At 50.8% G+C, this 20,410-nt stretch overlaps 1 protein-coding gene across 9 annotated transcripts; it reads left to right on the top strand.

The window, feature by feature from the left end:
• The first annotated feature begins 5,817 nt into the window (after nucleotides 1–5,817).
• Nucleotides 5,818–20,368, top strand: RTKN (rhotekin). 9 transcript variants are annotated; one of them, XM_069580531.1, is made up of 13 exons: nucleotides 5,827–6,648; nucleotides 8,249–8,675; nucleotides 13,755–13,954; nucleotides 15,674–15,735; nucleotides 15,833–15,886; nucleotides 15,985–16,102; nucleotides 16,309–16,518; nucleotides 17,259–17,353; nucleotides 17,463–17,569; nucleotides 17,797–17,925; nucleotides 18,609–18,777; nucleotides 18,993–19,097; nucleotides 19,675–20,368. In XM_069580531.1, exons 2-13 carry the CDS (start codon nucleotides 8,604–8,606, stop codon nucleotides 20,007–20,009), a joined length of 1,656 nt encoding a protein of 551 aa, XP_069436632.1. In that variant the 5' UTR covers nucleotides 5,827–6,648; nucleotides 8,249–8,603; the 3' UTR covers nucleotides 20,010–20,368. The 9 variants fall into 9 exon arrangements, with proteins under 9 accessions (XP_069436630.1, XP_069436632.1, XP_069436627.1 ...); XM_069580528.1 differs by having other exon boundaries at nucleotides 6,351–6,648; nucleotides 17,755–17,925; XM_069580530.1 differs by lacking the exon at nucleotides 5,827–6,648 and adding an exon at nucleotides 7,462–7,897.
• Nucleotides 20,369–20,410: the final 42 nt, after the last annotated feature.

The following is a 20,410-nucleotide window of genomic DNA, read 5'->3' as shown; positions in this document are numbered from 1 at the left end:
ATTTGGTCAGTGGACATTTATTTAAGATGGTTTCTATATTCTTATCCCATATCTTCATCATTCCCTGAGCACTTTTTACTTCCCAGCACTACAAACTATTTTGGTCTCATCTTGTACTCTCCCTGGATAAGGGGTGGAAACCCTTGGGAGGCCAGGCATTGGGAATATATGGCTGAGGTTATGCTGAGCCCAGTTGGTTCAAGGATGGCAGCTGGAGAGCATGGCAGCAGTAACTGAAGAGGCAGTGGTGCCCTAGAAAGGTGGTAGTGTCATGGGCAGTGGGTTTGCAGAGATCCCCATGGAGGCAGAGCAGGGTAATGACTGGAGCCCCTGAGTTCCTAGCACAATGGGGTGTGAAGTCAGGAAGCACTGAGAGCCCCACTCAGTCAGGCTAGTCTCGACAGGCTTGGACAATAACGACAAGGAGCCAGAGAGGAAAGGCAGGGGCCAGAGATCAGCTGGCAGCGGGCCATGCAGGTGGCAGATCAGCCCCAGGGCATCTGGCAGCAGCAGTGAGGCTGGGGAGCCCTGTGCTCCTGGGCATCCTCCAACCTTGGCTCCAGCCTTCCTCGGACCCCCTTCCTGGCAACTGTAGTAGGATCTTTGCCCTGGCCCCTGGCAAAGGTTTACATGCTCAGTGAGGACCAACAGTAGGTCAACCAGGGCACTGGGCATGTCCTTCAGCTACACGGAGTGGTTGAAGGGCATGTCCCTGCTAGTCAGGGCCCGACAAAATGTGGTCCACTGGAAAAAGAAATGGCAAACCACTTCAGTATTCTTGTCTTGAGAACTGCATGAACACAATGAAAAGGCAAAAAGATATGACACTGGAAGATGAGCTCCCCCAGGTGGGTAGGTGTCCAATATGCTACTGGGGAAGAGTGGAGAAATAGTTCCATAAAAAATGAAGAGGCTGGCCTAAAGTGGAAATGTCACTCAATTGTGGATGCATCTGGTGGTGAAAGTAAAGTCCATTGCTATAAACAACAATATTGCATAGGAACCCGAAATGTTAGGTCCATGAGTCAAGGTAAATTGGACATGGTCAAGCAGGAGATGCAAGAGTGAACACTGACATTTTAGGAATCAGTGAACTAACTAAAATGGATGAGAATGGGTGAATTTAATTCAGATGACCCTTATATCTACTACTGTGGGCAAGAATCCTTTAGAAGGAATGGAGTAGCCCCCATAGTCAACAAAAGAGTCCAGAATGCAGTACTTGGGTGCAGTCTTAAAAACAACAGAATGATCTCCATTCATTTCCAAGGCAAACCATTCAATGTCACAGTAATCCAAGTCTATGCCCCAGGCACTAATGCCAAAGAAGCTGAAGTTGAATGGTTCTATGAAGACCTACAAGATCTAGAACTAAGTTAAGTTGCTCAGTCGTGTCCGACTCTTTGCGACCCCATGGACTGTAGCCTACCAGGCTGCTCCGTCCATGGGATTCTCCAGGCAAGAATACTGAAGTGGGTTGCCATTTCCTTCTCCAGGGGATCTTCCCAACCCAGGGATCAAACCCAGGTCTCCTGTATTAGAGGCAGACGCTTTAACCTCTGAGATCTAGAACTAACACCAAAAAAAAAAAAAAAAAGCCCTTTTCATCATAGGGGACTGGAATACAAAATACTAAGTCAAGAGATACCTGGAGTAACAGGCAAGTTTGGCCTTGGAGTACAAAATGAAGCAGGGCAAGGCTAACAGAGTTTTGGCAAGAGAATGTACTGGTCATAGAAAACACTATTTTTCCAACAATACAAGAGATGACACTACACATGGACATCACCAGATGGTAAATACTGAAATCAAATCGATTATATTCTTTGCAGCCAAAGATGGAGAAGCTTGATACAGTCAGCAAAAACAAGACCTGGAGCTGACTGTGGCTCAGATCATCAGCTCCTTATTGCAAAATTCAGGCTTATATTGAACAAAGTAGGGAAAGCCACTAAGTCAGTGAGGTATGATCTAAATCAAATGCCTTATTATTATGCAGGAGAAGTGACAAATAGATTCAAGGGATTAGATCTGGTAGAGTGTTTGAAGAACTATGGGTGGAGTTTCATAACATTGTATAGGATATGGTGTCCAAAACCATCCCCAAGAAAAGAAATGCAAGATGGCAAAATGAATGTATGAGGAGGCCTTACAAATAGCTGAGGAAAGAAGAGAAACAAAAGGCAAAGGAGATAGAGAAAGAAAGATATACCCATCTGAATGCAGAGTTCCAGAGAATAACAAGGAGAGATAAGAAAGACTGCTTAAGTAAAAAGTACAAAGAAATAGAGAGAAACAATAAAATGGGAAAGACTAGAGATCTCTTCAAGAAACTTGAAGATATCAAGGGAGCATTTCATGCAACGATGGGCACAATAAAGAACAGAAACAGCTAGGACCTAACAGAAGCAGAAGAGATTAAGAAGAGGTGGAAAGAATACACAGAAGTGTACAAAAAAAGGTCTTAATGGCTCAGATAAACATGATGTTACTCACCTAAAGCCACATATCCTGGAGTGTGAAGTCAAGTGGGCCTTAGGAAGCATTACTATGAACAAAGCTAGCGGACATGATGGAATTCCAGTTGAGCTATTTCAAATCCTAAAAGATGATACTTTTAAAGAGCTACACTCAATATGCCAGCATATTTGGAAAACTCAGCAGTGGGCATAGGACTGAAAAAGGTCAGTTTTCATTCCAATCCCAAAGAAAGGTAATGCCAAAGAATGTTCAAATTACCATACAATTGTGCTCACTTCACATGCTAGGAAGATTATGCTCAAAATCCTTCAAGCTAGGCTTCAACAGTACATGAACCAAGAACTTGCAGATGTACAAGCTGGATTTAGAAAAGCAGAGGAACCAGAGATCAAATTGCCAAAGTCTGTTGGATCATAGAGAAAGCAAGGGAATTAAAAAAAAAATCTACTTCTCCTTCACTGACTACGCTAAAGCCTTTAACTGTGTGGATCACAACAAACTATGGAAAATTCTTAAAGAGCTGGGAATACCAGACCACCTTACCTGTCTCCTGAGAAACCTGTATGTAGGACAAGAAGCAACAGTTAGAACCAGACATGGAAAAACAAACTGGTTCCTAACTGGGAAAGGAGTACTTCAGGGCTGTATGTTGTTACCCTGCTTATTTAACTTACATGTAGAGTACATCATGCGAAATATCAGTCTGGATGACTCACAAGCTGGAATCAAGATTGTGGGGGAAAATGTCAGCAACCTCAGATAATGCAGATGATACTAGCCTAATGGCAGAAAGTGAAGAGGAATTAAAGAACCTCCTGATGAAGAGGTTCTTCATGTGATGCGAAGAGCCAACTCATTGGAAAAGACCCTGATTCTGGGAAAGATTGAGGGCAGGAAGAGAAGGTGGCAACAGATGGTGAGATGGTTGGATGGCATTATCGACTCATTGGACATGAGTCTGGGCAAACTCTGGAAGATGGTGAAGGACAGGGAAGCCTGGCATGCTGCAGTCCATGTGTGCTAAGTAGCTTCAGTTGTGTCTGACTCTTTGTGACCCCATGGACTGTAGGCTGCCAGGCTCCTCTGTCCATGGGCTTCTCCAGGCAAGAATACTGGAGTGGGTTACCATTCCCTTCTCCAGGGGATCTTCCGGACCCAGGGATTGAACCGGCGTATTTTACGTCTCTTGCATTGGTAGGAGGGTTCTTTATCACTAGTGCTGCCTGGGAAGCCCAGTCCATGGGGTTGCAAAGAGTCAAACACGACTGAGTGACAACAAAGTTGTATTTAACAGCTGGAATGCACAATTCCAGAAAATTCAGCAATTTTCTCTTATGAGCTAGTATGAGGCTTCAGCATTCTCTGGCACCAAACTGTCTCAGTGTTTTCCTGTGATTATGGGGAAAGTGTGGTTTGTTCATGTATTTTTTACTTTGTATTATTTTTTAAGTGGTAGAAAAAGAAATGTTTCAAAAATGGAATGAGTACTTTCAAAAAAAGAATTTAATTAAAAAATAATAACTCCTCAGAAATTTTGGCCCTTGTCTCTCCACCTTCAGTTGAGGACAGTGTCAGCTGGCTTCCTAAACCCCAGACATAACCTCGTCCAGCAGATTTATGCAAATGCGCGTCAGATTATGATCCCTAAAATATAACTCTTGTTGTGTCACTCCTTTCCCAAAATCTGAAGTCACATCAAGTACAAATAAATTCTCAGGCAGGATTTGAGCTCTATTTCCTTTCCAAATGCTTTGTATTCCTCCAGCTCTTGTTCGGGGTTTTCAAAACCTTCTGTATGGCCTCTGTTCCACCAGGTGTGTGTGTGTGTGTGCGTGTGTGTGTGTATGTGTGTGTGTGTGTGTCCCTGCATGCAGCTGAGGGAGCCTCTGGAGAGGACAAGATTTGGGGCTCCAGCCCCTGCTTCTATTACAGCAGCTGTGATCATATTTCATATATTTCAGGTGACATTTTCATTTGGGGAAAAAAGCATTCTGCTGCTAAAAGTTAAACATTTGAAATGAACCATTTTAGTCCCATAGCATGGCTCATCCCAGTCAAGCACTCTCAAATCTGTATGTTTCCTTTGGGCATCTCATTTGTTCATTTAGTTCAACCAGTGATTTATTGAGAACTCTGTATGTGCCAGGCACTGGGCATAAAGCAGTGGATAAGATAGACTGTCTCTCCTTAGGGAGCTTACAGTTTAGAAGAGTGATGATAGATATTTGAAGAAATTTAGAAACAATGCCTTCCTTTCCCCTTCACTCTTCCTTTGAGATTTATCTCAGAGGCCACAGATTTTTCATAATCTTTTGATCTGCCTTTCCTAGTGACAGAAGAACTCCCTTCTTCATGTAAACTTCTGTAAACAACAGAGATGTTTGTTGTTTTTTTCTGTCCAGCATCCATTCTTTCACTTTCTGGTGGTAGTACCTGTAACCGTTTTTCAGAAACCATGTCTCCCTCCCCTCTCTCCCAGCTCATTGGGTTCCATTTGGTTTCCAGGACTGGGAAGTGACCTAGGCCTGGCCAGCTGGCACATGGAATCCTATTTGGCCATAGCGATTGGTTCAGTTCTGGCCACCCCTCTGCCTATAAAAATCGGTTTGAGATGGATAAACGATCTGAAATGGCCCATAGTGAATCCCAGACATGCACAGGAGCTTCAAGAAACAGCTCTCTTTTCTGGTGCATTTAAGCCTGAAAGTACACAGACCCAGAATTTTTGACAACCATTTTATAATGCTGTGGAGAATGAAGCCCTTGGAGAGAAAAGTAGATCGAGATGAAGGAGAAAGACAGGATCCTTGTGGATGCTGAATACCTGGGTCAAGCCACAACGAAAGCCTGAGCCCTAGATATCATCATTCCTTAAGCCATAAATTTCCCCTTTTGGGTTGAGTAATTTTTCATAGCCCAGCAGTTCTAACCTGGGCTCTCTAAAGCTATAGCCTGGTATTTCTCTGGCTCTAGCTTTGAAGGGACCTTTCTCTCTGTCTCTCTCCTTCTCCCCAGTAAATTTCTAAGTCCCCGGAATTCCTCGTCTGTGGTCAGCAAACTAATCCTCTGCCATTTCCTTCTGTCCCACAGAGCTGGGGGTGGTGGTGAGGGGTCCCTTTTTCTGCAGAAGATGAGAATCCTAACCCTGCCTCAGCCACACAGCAAAGCAGCAGAGAGCCCATCTTTAGGTAACAGATATCCTCACCCTCTAAGGCAGTCAAGGTCTGGGTCCAGGGAACTGAAGGTCGCTGGTGCCCCATCCAAGGGCACAACGGTGTTGCCTCCTACCATTTTTCTTCATAACTCCGCTTAGGGGGCGCTTGTCTCGTGCCAGGCACTCATACTGTATGTAATCCTCATAGCGACCTGAGGAGTGCGGTAATGACTGTATCCTCACCGTACAAGTGAGAAAGCTGAAGCCAAGAAGTTCTCTGACAGTCAAGGATCCACGGTTAGTAACGAATGGAGCAGAGTTACCAGACCTGCTTAAGCACTGCTCGGTGAACTGTGGCCACTAGGGACGGAGGGGAGCTTAAAGTGGGGAGGAGGACGAAGAAGGGACCTTTGGGGCCGTAGGAAGTTGAAACCCTGAGAAGCTGCTCAGGGGTGAGATTGGGCGCCGTCCCAGGGCGGCGCGGTGTGACTCGCTGTGATCCCTGGGCCTTGGGGTTTTCCGCGGCAGGTAGTCGGCTCGCCGAGGGGGCGCAGCCTTTGGGGCGGGGCTTCTCTAGGCCCGCCCCTCGCCCAGGTGTGGCGCCCGCACCCCCCGCCGCGAACCCCCCCAGTGCTGCCGAGGTGTAGGCCTGCCTGTAGCCCGGGCCTGGCCCGGCCGCCCGGGCCTTTGGCGGGGGCGGGGGCAGGGGGGGGTGGAGGGAGAGAGTGCCGCGCCCTGCCCGGCCCAGGTGTCGTCTCCGGAGGCGGAGTTTGGGAATCCGGCTGCGGGAGATTCCCAGCCGGACTAGCTGAAGGGCAGCGACGGAAAGAAGCCTAAGGGCCAAAGCAGCGCCGGGCGGCGCGGGGAGTGCAGAAGGCAGGCAACGGCGCGGGACCGCCAGTATGTTCTCCCGAAACCACCGGAGCCGGGTCACCGTGGCCAGGGGCTCTGCCCTGGAGATGGAGTTCAAACGCGGCCGCTTCCGACTCAGCCTCTTATGCGACCCGCCGGAGGTGAGAGACGCGCGTCCCTGCCTTCCCCTCGCCCGGCTCCCGCAGTTCGGGCCGCCCGGGCCGCCCGCCCCGCCCGCGCGCGCCGAGGGGCGGAGACGCGGTGGGTCGGGTACAGAACAGAGGTTGTTGACTTAAAAAGTCAGGCGCGGACCGTCTGCACGTTAATCCAACCGTGTCACCCCAGACATTCTCTGGCCCAGTGGGATGATTTGCCTCCGCCTGGAAAAACTTCAGTTTAAGGAGCCCTAGGCTCGATTCCTAAGATGTGCCTTATGGCAGCCCTTCCTGGACATGTGCAACTAGCCGGGGTCTAACAAGACTCCTGGCCTGTGCCCGCTCCTTCCCTGGCCTCCAGCCGCATCCCACAGCCCGTCTCTACCGTCTGGGACAGCCTCCGCCGTCAGTCCTGACTTCTCGGCCTCCTTCGCTGAAACTCTCCGCAACTGCTCCTCTGTGGCTGGGGGAATCGGAAGTGAGGGGTTCCCGATTAACGATTTGGGATTATTTCCCACACTCAAGCTTTCAGCCTCCTTTTCTGTGGCCTAAGAAGGGTCCAGCCTTTACAGTTCCCTCCCTGGCCCACTACTTTGCCCAGGTCTGAGCCCTACTTGTAATTCCTTAAAGAGGCTCAGGAGAGGCTGAAAGATGTGAGGACCGAGCCAGGACCGAGAGGGCCAGTAGCGACAGCAGAGGCTGTCCCCCCAGGTCAGTTCTCCTTCGCTGCTGGTCCTGGAAAGAGTTAAGTGAGGGGGCCTTCCTCACTCCTCCCGGATTCCAGTCCTGGCTTCTGCACTGTTACCCCACAGCCTGCCCAGAACAAAGGCTCTTTCACACTCCTGTCCCACAGTCCCAGGCCTTCTCTGACTCAGAAGCTAGTGGGCCTGGGAGACAGGGCCTCTGTCGAGTCCCGCATAAGCAACGCCGCGTGGGGCCAGCGTGGGGGAGTGAGGGGCGAGGCCCAGGGACCAGGAGGAGGGGCCTGTGAGCTGGGGCCGCCCCCGGGATAAGCCCGGCCTTTTTGGGGGCCATCGCGGAGGAACCGGGGTGGAGCCGCTGGGCCCCGGAGCGGAGTGTGACTCCGTGGGCCTAGGGTTGAGGGGGCGGTGGTGGCAAAGCTGCAGCTGGCTGGGAATCGGGGCTGGTTTCCTGTCTGGAAGGGAAGGGGCCCGCAGAGGGGAGCGGGGGCAGCGCAGCCAGGCACACCCCTGCCTTTCTCCCTCCCTCTCCTCCCTTCTGCTGGAAAAGCAAGGTAATTGTGAACCCAGGGTGGGGCGGGCTGGATGAAGGTCCCAAGTTGGAAGAGGTGGCCCTGGGGGTTGGGCCGCAATTACCCCTCTGTCCCACTTCCTAGGCTCAATCAAGTCCCCACCTCTATCCCTCTTCTTCCTCAAACTAAGCCCGAACCCTTTCAGAAAGCAACCTCCTGACAATCCCCACGACTCCACAGAACCTGCATGAAGTGTCCCTTCCCGGCCCCCTTCCAGTTGTGCCTGCCCCTCACACCCTACAGCACACAGATTCTCTGTCCAGCGGGCCAGGGTTGTGGGCGGGGGCTGGGGAGGGGCCAGAGTCGGAATGAAAGAGCCTTTTTCTTCCACAGCTGGGAGAACAGCTGCCACCAAAGCAAGACTGGACACTCTGTGCCCAGAGCCCCTTCTGCAGCTGGCCTCCTCTCCGGGTACCCTGCTCATCCTCACCTCGCGTTCCTTTCCTCCCATGCCTGGCTCCTTCAGGGCCGGGAACAGCGGTAGGCAAGGAGACTCTGTCACAGCAGCCAGAGGGGTCTAACTGGAGCACGAGAGGGACAGGGGCTGCCTCTGCCCTCTGCCCAAGAACTGCCCACCTCTTTCAAGACGAGGAGAGCAGCGGGAGAGGAATTGTGGGGCAGCGTGGGGCTTGCTTGCCCCACCCCTCTGAGGGATCAGCAAGGGAAGGGGAGCCCAGGGGGCACAGAGATGCAGGACAGATTGCACATCCTGGAGGACCTGAATATGCTCTACATCCGGCAGATGGCGCTCAGCCTGGAGGTAACGACCCCACCCCTGGAGTGCACCTCCTCCACAGCATCCCAGCCCCAGTTCTGCCCTGCCCTTTCACACTGGGCTGCTCCCAGTGGGGAGAGGGATTAGGTGGTTCTGTGTGCCCTTCTTTGGGTGCTACTTATGGACCCAGGTTCAGTTCTGCCAGTTAGACTATTGTGTTGGCAACAGGGTCTTCACCCTTATTTCTGGAAGCTCTGTGGGTTGGTGTGGCTGTGTGTGCTGGGGCTGAGGGCCCCTTTTAGGTGTGGGAAGAAGAGTACACTGTGAGCGTGATCTTCAGGAAGGAGATGGCCTTACCGGAGAAGGGGAAGAGGATTCTAGAGCAGGATGTAACGATTCTGTGGCCCTGAAGATGGCAGGGAGCTGTTTATTCAGTTATTTATTCTTAATCACATTTATCGAGCACCTACTATATGCCAGCTGCTTTCTAGATCTTGGGACACCTCAGTGAACAGGGAAGGGTCCACTCTAGGGGACCTAGAAACATGCAAACACATAAATAATCTCACAACGAAATTACCATAAACATCAGGTAGGACAGGCAGCATTAAGTGTAGGAGTCAGGGAAGGCCTTTGTGAGCTCTTTGAGCTGTGGCCAGAAGGATGAAGATATGTAAAGATGGGAGGAAGAACTTTCCAGACAGAGGGCAGAGTAAGGACCTTAAATGAGGATGATGATGATGGGGAAGAAAGAGAGCCAGTGTGGCTAAAACATACTGGTTGGGGTCAAATGATGGGCGGGGACAAGATTATGCAGGGCTTTGAAGGCCATGACAGGTCATTTAGATTTTACTATAAGTGTGATATTGGCCCGTGGAGGGTTTTAAGCATGTGGGACAACTCCCCTAATGTTTTAATATGATAGCTGTTGTGTTTGAAAGGAACAGGCTAGGTGGGGGGGGAGGGGGGGGCGTGACCACCAGCTAGGAGATCATTACAGCCTTTGGGGAATGAACCTGATGGTGAGGATTAAATGCTCATGGTGAAGACAGGGAGAAAAGGGCGGATTTGAAATGATGGTGGTAGATCTGACAGGGCTTGTTGATGGATTGGACGTGAGGCTGAGGCAAAGAGAGGGCTCCCGGATGATTCTCAGGTGTGTGGCTAAGCACTTGGGCAGTGTGGTCATTTACAGAGATGGGAAAGATAGAGGAAGCTGTGGCAGTGACTGCCTGGACCAGGCAGAGGGTTGCTGCTGAGGAAGGTCAGAGGCGGGACAGTACAGAGTCTAGCTCAGAAGGGGGATTTATCACATGTTTTTGCACCCTCAACCTGGTCTCCACGCCCTAGATAATGACAGACATTACTAGTCAATCATGGCACTCTTCACCAACAAATCCATGCATGGCCTCACAATCTTTCTCAGCACAATCTTGGCATAAATTATGCAGATTGTGTCCTTCACAAGGGCATTGCATAGTGGCAAGAGTCCTGGCCTAGTTTCAGGCTGTGTGAGGAGGAAACACCTTTATCTAAGTTATTTCCCTAGTGAGGGTCCTCTTTTTCTAATATGCAGAAAGTTGCCCAGGGTCTTCAATGGGACTCTGACACTACCTATTGTCTTGGGTTGGCACATGAGATAAAATCTATTTGCCATCCCTAGTCCTCTGCACTGTTCATGTTACTATGTGGGTATTTACATTTAAATTTTAATTAAAATGAAATAAAATAATTTTCAATTCCTTAATTACTTTAGCCATATTTCATGTGGTCCATGGCTATTGAGCATTTCCATCATTGTAGGATGATAGAATGATCTTATTGGACATGACTGGTCTAGGTATTTAAGTATTCAAATTCTGCATCCCTCCCCCTCCAGGTAATTGTTCTTCATAGGAGCCCTGCCCAAGTTCTGGGACAGAAAAGGGGGCTTAGATTTCACTTTAATCATCTCTTATTCAGCCATTGGTTGGTTGAGGGTGCTGTGTTCTTTCTCCAGGAGGCTCAGCAGTTCTCCAACCCCCAGCTCATTGATGTTTAGGGATTAGCAAGAGGGGTAGTTGTGAAAGTGTAAATTCAAGAAGATTTTTCTGGAGAAGGCAACTTAAGGTGCAAGTAAGGAGGAGGTGGGAGTGCTGGGCCCAGGCAGAAGTTAGATTTTCCCATTTAATCTTCAAACAGTGCTATGGAGCAGGTGGAATACCCAACTCCCACCGCCTACCCCTACCCCCAGAGATTAAGTTCTTACAGCTAGTCAAGTTCCTAAGCCAGGATTTGAATTTAGTCCTGGTGGAGTTTCTAAAAGGATCATAAGGCGATGAGAAGCAGAGCAGGAAGTTAGAGCCAGAAGAGAGTGGGAGGAACTGGAAAGGATGTCCAGAGAGGGCCTAGTATGTGCTGGGGTTTCGGGCCATGACTCAGCCTTCTTCAGCCCCTTGGGTCCTGACCCAGTCCAGCTGACATCCAACTGAGGGCTCTTTCCCAGGAGAGCCTGGTGAAAGTACCACCAGCTTGGGAAGAGAGGGCATATGGGTGGGGAGGAGGGGACATGGAGCTATCCCTGAGGTAGGGAGAGGGGGTGAAGGTCTGGGATCCAGATCCTGTGTCAGGATTCCCAAAATGGTCTGCCCAAAGGATGGGAGGTTTTTAGGGCATTCTCCACTGTGGGGCCATCAAGAGTGGATTCAAACCAGAGGGCTGTGGGGGCAGTGGCAGACAGGGTGTCTGGGCCCCTACACCAGCTCATCCGGGCTGGATACCGTGACTTCTCTGCAGCCCATTATACCAATGTATTCCAATGTATATACCTTCCTTCCTCTGGCAAGCTCCCAGGCCAGGAGTCACCCTGGGGAGCACTTATAACATGGAGGGGTCTCCTGATCTCCGGCAGCTCAAAAGCCTGGAGCCCTTTCCAGGGTGAGGGCAGTGCTTCTGGAGGCACCGCCCCTCTGCTACTAGGTCTCTCTGGTTAATGCTGCCACTGGAGCCAAATGGGGTCAGGCGCACAGAGGGACCGAGGGGTGCCTGCGGCTCACTCTCGTGACAGCTGGGAGCTGTCATCGGCGCTCACTGCAGCCGTGGCAGCTCCCCAGGTACCTGGTGGTGAGGTTCCCTGGAGGACCAGCCACACTGCCTGCATCGTGCTGCATGGGCAACGGACAGGGCTAGGGAAGAATCCGCGAGTGCTGGGGCTGGGACCTAAAGGCAAGTTAGGAGGGGCCCTGAGGATGTTGCTCAGCCCTACCCCCCTCACTTGTTTGGGGTATTTGTGGTAGAAGCTGGATGGAGAATGAGACGGGGATGGGCAAGCAACAAACCTTAGCAGAGATGGGATCTTGGTGCAGGCAGGCATGGTGGAGGTGGGGACAACTGGGTAGTCTGAGAGGGCTTTCTGGTGGAGGGGGCACTGTACACGTTGGCCTATTTATAGTCAGGAAGGGAAACGTGGATAGTGAGGGTGATGAGATGAGGTGAGAGGTGATGAGAGTCTGGCCTAGCCCAAGTAGGGAAGGAAGAATCAGCAGGTAGGTCAGACAGGGCAGTTCCTGGAAGCAGTAATTTAGGGTGTTCAGGTCTTGGAGACTTGAAGGCTGGAGTCATCAGGGACAGAAGCAAGGGCACAGTGTGAAAGAGAGCTGGTGTGAGGGAGAAGACAGGTTTTGATGTTGGGCAGTCACATTCACCCTCCTTTTCCAACCCTGTGACTCCACTTGGCTTGCTTCTGATGTATAGGGTTAGTCTTCCAGTTGCTCTCTGAAGCCTTCCCCATCACCTCAGCCAGAAACAAATAGGGTCTGTTTCCTGAGTGCCTTTGTGCCATGACCTGGCACTTACAGAACAGCCATTAATGTCTGCATCTCTCACCTCCCAGCTGGATTTCAAATGTGAAGCCTTCGACAGCACAGGGATGCTCTAGTGTTATTATTGAGTGAATGTTACTGGGGCTGAGGTAGCATCATTAAAATAAGTACACACTACTTCCTCCCCGCCCCCACCTCCTTCCAAGTACACCATATGTTGGGCATTTTGCTAAGTGCCTGCTCAGCAACTCGCTCTTGACCTTCTGTTTCACCTGCCTTCATGTCTGTCTTCACCTCCCTTACTCAGAAGGCCAGCAGGTGGCACGCTCCAGAATCTGGGGTGTGTAGTGCAATCTGTACAGCATGCGTGAACACTGTAGGTAGTATGCTTCTTCTCCACTGACCCCTTGCCAACTAGGGTCTCTCATCACTTGAGTCTTTGGGGTAACCCAGGATCTACCATCTGTGGCCATTCACTTTAGGTGGTGGTTCTCAGCCTGGGCTACACCTCAAGGTCACTTGGGGAATTTTCCCAAAAATGCACACGCCCCACCTCTTAAGAGATTCTTATCTTGCTAATCTGAGGTGGGCCTTGGTGACCTTTTTTTAAATAATCAGAAGATTTAATTTTTTTAAAAGGTAACACTTTCCAATAGTATGGAGGTTTATAAACTATCATAAGTTGACTTTCTATTCCTGGCTCCCAGCCCCACAACCACTACTATTTTATGTGTGTCTATGGATATGGATATGCATATATAAATATATGCATCTATAAATATGCTCCAAATAGGAGCATGCTGTAATACTGCTCTGCTGTCTTTTCTCATTTCATGTATTTTGAATAGTCTCATTTTTGCATACATGTCTACCTTAATGTCTGCAATATTCCATATTCTGTGGTATAGATGTACTATGACATATTTAACCAATGCCCTATTGAAGGACTTTTAATCTTGGTGTTTTAAATTGATGCTGCAATGAATATGGCTCTGCCCACAAGTGTCACTGTATTTGTAGAATAAAATCCTAGATGATGCATAACTGGATAAAAGGATGTGAATTTGTGGTTTTTACAGATTTTTCCAAATTGTGCTCCAAAGAGGCTGAAAAAATTTATACTCCCAAGGGCATCTGTATTTTTACAAAGCTTCTCTGGTTATTCCTGGGCAGTTGAAATTGAGACTCAGTCCCTGCCCTTTAGTTGCCTGAAACCTAAGTTCATCAGTTTCTTGTTGACCACAGCCCACTAAGGGACTGAAGGGTGCATCAGTCTATCCCCTGATTGATATTTCCTTCTCTTCCTTATCCCCACTCTGGCTAGGACACAGAGTTGCAAAGAAAGTTGGACCATGAGATCCGGATGAGGGAAGGGGCCTGCAAGCTGCTGGCGGCCTGCTCCCAGCGAGAGCAGGCTCTGGAGGCCACCAAGAGCCTGCTGGTGTGCAACAGCCGCATCCTCAACTACATGGGCGAGCTGCAGCGGCGCAAGGAGGCACAGGTGCTGAAGAAGACAGGCCGGCGGTAAGCAAGGGGGAGGCGAGGCCTTATGGGGATAGTGGTGCACTGGATATATATATGAAGCATGGAGTATGGGGCACCTCGAAGACGACTTCCTGATGAAGACTTCCCAGGGACCTAGAAGACACCTTGGTGTTTTATCATCACAGTGTGCTGCCCAGAGGCACACTAGTGAGTTGCTAGGGCCCAGTAAAGCCAGTGTGTCTGGTGAAAGGCCGGCAGTCTGAGGAGAGTAATGCGGAAGTGCTAATTTGCTAAGCCGTTCCTGTGATCTGATGAGCCTGTTTGTCTGGCTTCTGGAAAGCTAATTTTCTCAAAGCCAGTTCACCAAATGGTCAATTTGCTAAATGACCAATTAGTCATTTACTGTAACAGACAGTAGCTAATTGTACCTGGGGTTTGCCTCATCTGAGGCAGAAATTGGGAGAAATAATAATAAAAAAAATTTAAGTAAAAGCCTACCCATTCATATAAATTAGACTGTGTACTAAAAGGACCCAATCTGACAAAACTGTAGTGAAATGGTTGAGGTGATGCTCTGGTAAGACTAAAATGTGGGAGAAAATATTTGGCAAATTGATCATTCTGAGAACTGACCATTTTTTTGTAAATTGGTGGCTTGGAAAATTGGCTTCTGGCAGAGTAACCTGTTTGACCCCACAAGGCTGAGTGGGGAGAAGGTGCAGGCCCCTTACAGGCATAGTGTCCATTCCAGCTCACACACAGGAGAGGTTGCCAGGAGGCCTCTAGAGTTCACCCGTGAAGACAGCAGGGAAAGGCAGGAACCCCTCAACGGCTGCTCCATAAAGTTAAAGGAAGAGCAAGCAGGCATAGGGACAGCTTCTACTGTGAGTCTGCTGTCTCTTAAGAGGTGGCTGTTGACAAGTTCTGCCTTGCCCAAGTCCCCACACGTCCCATACAGTGTGATCTGTGGTGCACCCTAGGCCCTGGCAGCTGAACACATTGCCATCAGTGCCACGTCGTTTAGTTTAAGGCTGTTCCAAGTCACTAGTTTCATTATGAAGAGTTGTAAATTAGTATGGAGAAGCTGGCCACCACCTTAGGAAAGGGACACATGCTCAGTGAGTTCTAATGATAGGCAGGGAGGGGAGGAAGATCTGATGTCCCTCCCGCAGTGGAGGAACTGGGGAACTTGGGGCACTGGGAAGGTTTAGCCAATTTGGCCAGAAGGGTAGAGGAGAAATCAAAGCTGGGGGCGAAGATGGAGAGAGATTTGTGATAAATGGGACATAAATGTCCCCTATTTGGGTTCTTGATTTTCTGACTGACCGAGTACCCTCCTTCATTGAAGTGATGAGATGGTGGAGACAAGCAGCCTCCTTTGTTGTTAAAAAGAAAGCCTGCAAACTCCTCCAAGCCTGAGGAGAATCCTTGAAAGGGAGTCTCTCTGTGCAACCTGTCTCCTCAAGCCCCACTTCTTCCTGGCAGGAGTCTAGGGAGGTGGTCAGGAAGGGTGCTTGTTGGGGGTGGCCTGAGCTTGTACTGGGTGTGTAAGCTAAGTGCCTCTAGTATTTCCAAGCCCAGCAACCTCCTGGGTTCAATGGACAACTCTCCCTAACAGTCCTTCAGCTCTGCCAGTGTCAGCCTGGCAGGGATCTGGCAGCTGAGCTCTGGGCCGGGGGAGTCCTAGAGCCTTTGGGAACCAGAACCAGGGGGAATAGTGTCAAGAGGCCAGGCTAGGATGTTGTGATTTGCCCACAGGCCTTCGGACAGTGGGCCACCCACTGAACGCTCTCCCTGCCGTGGCCAGATCTGCATTTCTGGTAAGAAGCACAACTACCCCAGCTGCTGGCATTCTTTGCCCAGTGGTAAGATCTCCTGTCCCGGCTTGACGTCTATTCCTATCCCTCTGCCCCTTAGATCTTCGGATTCCACTCATGTGGAAGGACACAGAATATTTCAAGAACAAAGGCGGTGAGACAGACTCACGTGGGACAGACTTAAGGGAGGGGCCCTGAGACTGGAGGTCCCCTTGGGGGCACATCATTACTGATTTTGCTCTCGGCCCCCAGACCTGCACCGCTGGGCTGTGTTCCTGCTGCTGCAGATAGGGGAACACATTCAGGACACAGAGATGATCCTGGTGGACAGGACCCTCACAGACATCTCCTTTCAGAACAACGTGCTCTTGTGGGTACCTCATCCCTGTGGCTCCCGGCTTTCTCTACTAGGCTCTGATCACATAGCTTTAGAGGAGGGAAGAGAAGGAGGGAGGGAGCTGGGCCTTCCCTGTGGAGCTGTCCTGTACTTGCATGACATCCATCCTAACCCCAGCGCTGCTCCCTGGACTGGCCCAGACTATCCTCCTCTCCTTGCTTCCTCCCGTATTCCTACAGTGCCGAGGCAGGGCCAGACTTTGAACTGCGGCTGGAGCTGTATGGGGCTTGCGTGGAAGAGGAGGGGGCCCTGGCTGGAGCCCCCAAGAGGCTCGCCACCAAACTCAGCAGCTCCCTGGGCCGCTCCTCAGGGAGGCGTGTCCGAGCATCGCTGGAGACTGCTGGGGGCTCAGGCAGCAGTCCCATCTTGCTTCCCACCCCGGCTGTGGGGTAAGCACCTATATCCCTCCCCAGCCCTCAGCTGGCCACCGGTGATCTCTGAGCTGTGTTGAGCATGCAGAACCTATTTCCTACTGTTGCCAGGACATGCAGACAGATATGAATGAGCAGTGGTCACATACTGGGAGGCACTCTGGCCCATACCTCAGGTACCCCAAACAGCCAACTGAGGAGACCAACAGGAATGCAGGAAGAGCTAGGTTCTGGGGTCTTCACTGCTTCTGCAGCAACAGATACACCTTATGTAGATATAACAGAGTGCCCCTGGCTACAGCAGAATACCTGGGTGCTGTGGTGTTGCCTACAGGCAGCTGGAGGCACCTAGCAGACTCACTGGGTCTCTGAGGAGCAGTTTGAGAACCTTGCAGGTAATGAACAGATTGCTTATTTTGGAGATAGACGCAGATTCAAATTCAAGTTCCGCCACCTCAGTTTTATTTTGGGGCAGACTTCTTAATCTCTTTAAGCCTCAAGCTGCCTCGTCTATTAACTAAAGAATGCCACCAACCTCAGGGCTGTTGTGGGAATACAGTGGGATAACATATTTAAAGCACAGGCACCAGCACTTATCGGGAGTACAGTAAATGTTTGTTTCATCCCCTGTGGGGGAGGCAAGCTAGTTTTCTGTGGGGCAGCCTAAACAGTGGGGCAGACAGACCTGCTCAGCTCTTATTGCTCTTGCCACCCAGCATGCCCCTCACTTGGCTGCTGCCCACTTCTCTGTCCTGCAGTGGTCCTCGTTACCACCTCTTGGCTCATACCACGCTCACCCTAGCAGCTGTGCAAGATGGGTTCCGCACACATGACCTCACCCTCGCCACTCCTGGTGAGTATGTGTCTATGTGGGGGATGCTGGATGATGAGAAGAGGGGCTGTTAGATGGTCCCTTCCCCTTCACATTTCCCACCCTCACCCTGCACTTCTTTCTCCCCCAGAGGAGAACCCTGCCTGGCTGCCCCTTTATGGTAGCGTGTGTTGCCGCCTAGTGGCTCAGCCTCTCTGCATGACTCAGCCTACTGCAAGTGGTACCCTCAGGGTGCAGGTGAGGGGCCCTGAGGAGTGGAAGGGAAGTGGGAGAAGACAAAGGAGAGCCAGATCACCTAGGGATCAAGGAACTATTGGAAACCTAAGATCTGGGTGGAGGACGAAGGGGCATGGTAAGATGAAAGGAGGGTAAGATAGGAGGGTGGGCAGAAAGGAGTCATTTTTCTGTGGGGGGCTGGGAAGAAGGGTGTGATTCCCCTAGGAAACCTTGAGTCATTTATGCAGCAAGCTGGGGAGCCGCGGGACTGGGTGCAAGTACATGGAGTCCTGAAAGGCACAAACCTCTTCTGTTACCGGCAACCTGAAGACACAGACGCTGGGGACGAGCCGCTGTTTACTATCGCAATCAACAAGGTGATGAGTCTCTGGTGGTGAAGCCACCAGGTGCCAGGGTTCGGGAACCTCTCCATCAGGCCCCAGGAGGGTGGGCACAGAGACCTCAGAGAGATCAAAGCTAGCTTCCTGCTCCCAACAGCACCACACCCAGCTTCAGGGCCAGGGATGCCGAGGGACCGTGTTCTCCCCACCAGCATCACGGAAAACGCGTCCCTTCTACTCGCCAGCCTCAGCCCTTGCCAGAGGGTTCTAGTGCCAGTTTAGGACATTTCATCCTCCTCCCGTCTTTCTTCAGATTCCAGTCTGCATCTCTTTTACCCTTTCCTGGTTTTCTCTCCCAGCCCGAGTCCAAGGACCGTCTTTGTTTCCTAGCCCTTTTGCTGGCATTCCTGCTGACTTTTATACAAGTATTGAGGGGCCTTAGTGTTCCTGTTCCTGCCTGCCTCCTCACCTTCCCTGCCTTGCTCAATCTCTCCTTTCCTGTCTCCATCTGCTCCTTCTCCTGACTAAGGATGACTTGTCTCATTCTCCTTTCTTGCCATTTCTTCCTACTCTGATCAGTAGGAGGCAAATGAGACGGCTTGGTGAAAGCTCCACAAGCTCCTCCTTCTAAGGGTAGGGATGACCAAGCCTGCCTGATGTCACAGCTGACTTCTGTGGCCAAGGTGAAGGTGGAAGCAGATCTTGGATTTCTCCTATAGGAGACTCAAGTCCGGGCAGGGGAGCTGGACCAGGCAGCCGGCTGGCCCTTCACGCTGAGCATCAGTAACCGGTATGGGGAGGAAGAGGTGACACACGCTCTTCAGGCAGAGAGTCGGGGAGCCCTGCAGAGCTGGATGGAGGCTCTGTGGCAGCTCTTCTTTGACATGAGTAAGAGGAGGGGTCTGGATTGGGGCTTGTTATTTTTACCAAAATAATTTGATAATTCTTATAATTCAAAATTATATAATTAATACAATATTAAATTATTATAATAATTCCTATAATAATATAATACTTTTTGAAATGAGCTTATTTCGAGAATGTATGGAAGGGAATGTAGCAGGGGAGAAGGCAGCCCACCCCCACCAATGCTCTCCCCTCAGGTCAGTGGAAGCAGTGCTGTGATGAGATCATGAAGATTGAAACACCTGCTCCTCGGAAACCACCCCAAGTGCTGGCCAAGCAGGGGTCCTTGTACCATGAAATGGGTGAGTGAAAACGCACTGTGGGATCCTCGTAGGAAGTTGCATTGGGGGCTTCAGGGGAACCCAGATAATAGAGACAGAGAGAAAGCACACTGTGGGCTAAGGCAGAGCTCTGGGGACCCAAGTCCCACCCAGGATTCCTTTCCCTTCTCCAACTCTTCTTAAAATCACCTCCACCAAAGTTCAAACAAAACCCTGTAGAATCAGACTCATTTCATGGATTTTTTCCCCTAATTTTTTCTTTCCTGTTTCCCTTTCTGTATGTGGATTCCTGTCTCTTCCTCTGACCCTCCACTTGCCTGGCAATGCTTTAGTTTTCCCCCTCTTTCTTGGTTTCTTCACCTACTTCTGCCTACTCCTCTCTTGCTGTCCGTCCACTGCCCCCATGTGCCACAGTCTTATCAGAGCCTGTGGCTCCTGGGGGCCCATGTGAGGGGCTGCTCCTGCAGGATGATGCAGTCTCAGCTGAGATCCGGGCTCTGCTTTCCTCCGCTTACAGTGACAGGTGATGCTCAGGGCTGAGTAGCTCTGGGGCCCAAGCTCTGACTCCCCTCCCCTCAATCCCTTCCTGATACCACAGCTATTGAGCCGCTGGATGACATCGCAGCGGTGACAGACATCCTGGCCCAGCGGGAGGGCGCGAGGCTGGAGACGCCCCCACCCTGGCTAGCAGTGTTTACAGACCAGCCTGCCTTGCCTGGCCCCTGCTCACCTGCTTCAGTGGCCCCAGCTCCAGCCCGGATCCATTCCTTGCCTTGGGGGAGACCCCGAACATTCTCTCTGGATGCTGTCCCCCCAGACCATTCCCCTGGGGCTTCTCGCTTGGTCGCCTCTCTCCCCCTGCAGCGATCCCCACGATCCAGAGGCCTCTGCAGCAAAGGCCCACCCCACACTTGGCTCCAGTCACCAGTGTGAGAGAAAAAGGTGCTGGCAACAGGATCTGGCCAGAAGAGGGGAAGATCTGTGTGCAGCTGGGCTCGGATTCAGCACTGTTTGTAGCAGGCTGACCAGCTTGGCCTCCCCTTCCTCTGCTGGAGTTGGGGTAGGCTGAGAAGGGGTAGCCGAAGTCCCTTTAAGCTGCGGTCGCCATGGTGCTGAGGGACTCATTCCCAGGGCTGGCTGGGACCCTGTAAACCCTTCCTGGGAGAAAACTGGAACCAACCCTGCCCTACCTCCCTTCATTAACCAGCTTTGAGAATGGCACTGAAGAGCCCTGGGAGGGAACACCCCTCCCTTGTGACTTTTACATTGACCATTAAAGTTATTTAACATCACCCTTCACCTGGTTGTTGAGGACAGACTGCCTCTTGACTTGG

The sequence above is a fragment of the Ovis canadensis genome, chromosome 3, assembly GCF_042477335.2.
Source record: "Ovis canadensis isolate MfBH-ARS-UI-01 breed Bighorn chromosome 3, ARS-UI_OviCan_v2, whole genome shotgun sequence".
Classification (NCBI taxonomy): domain Eukaryota; kingdom Metazoa; phylum Chordata; class Mammalia; order Artiodactyla; family Bovidae; genus Ovis; species Ovis canadensis.
This window is presented reverse-complemented; position numbering and strand designations above follow the sequence as displayed.

Coding starts and splice junctions, on each gene's coding strand:
- RTKN (XM_069580526.1), top strand. CDS start 6,538: ATGTTCTCCCGAAACCACCGGAGCCGGGTCACCGTGGCCAGGGGCTCT. Junction 15,736..15,832: donor TGGCCAGATCTGCATTTCTG/GTAAGAAGCACA, acceptor TCTGCCCCTTAG/ATCTTCGGATTCCACTCATG. Junction 15,887..15,984: donor ATATTTCAAGAACAAAGGCG/GTGAGACAGACT, acceptor CTCGGCCCCCAG/ACCTGCACCGCTGGGCTGTG.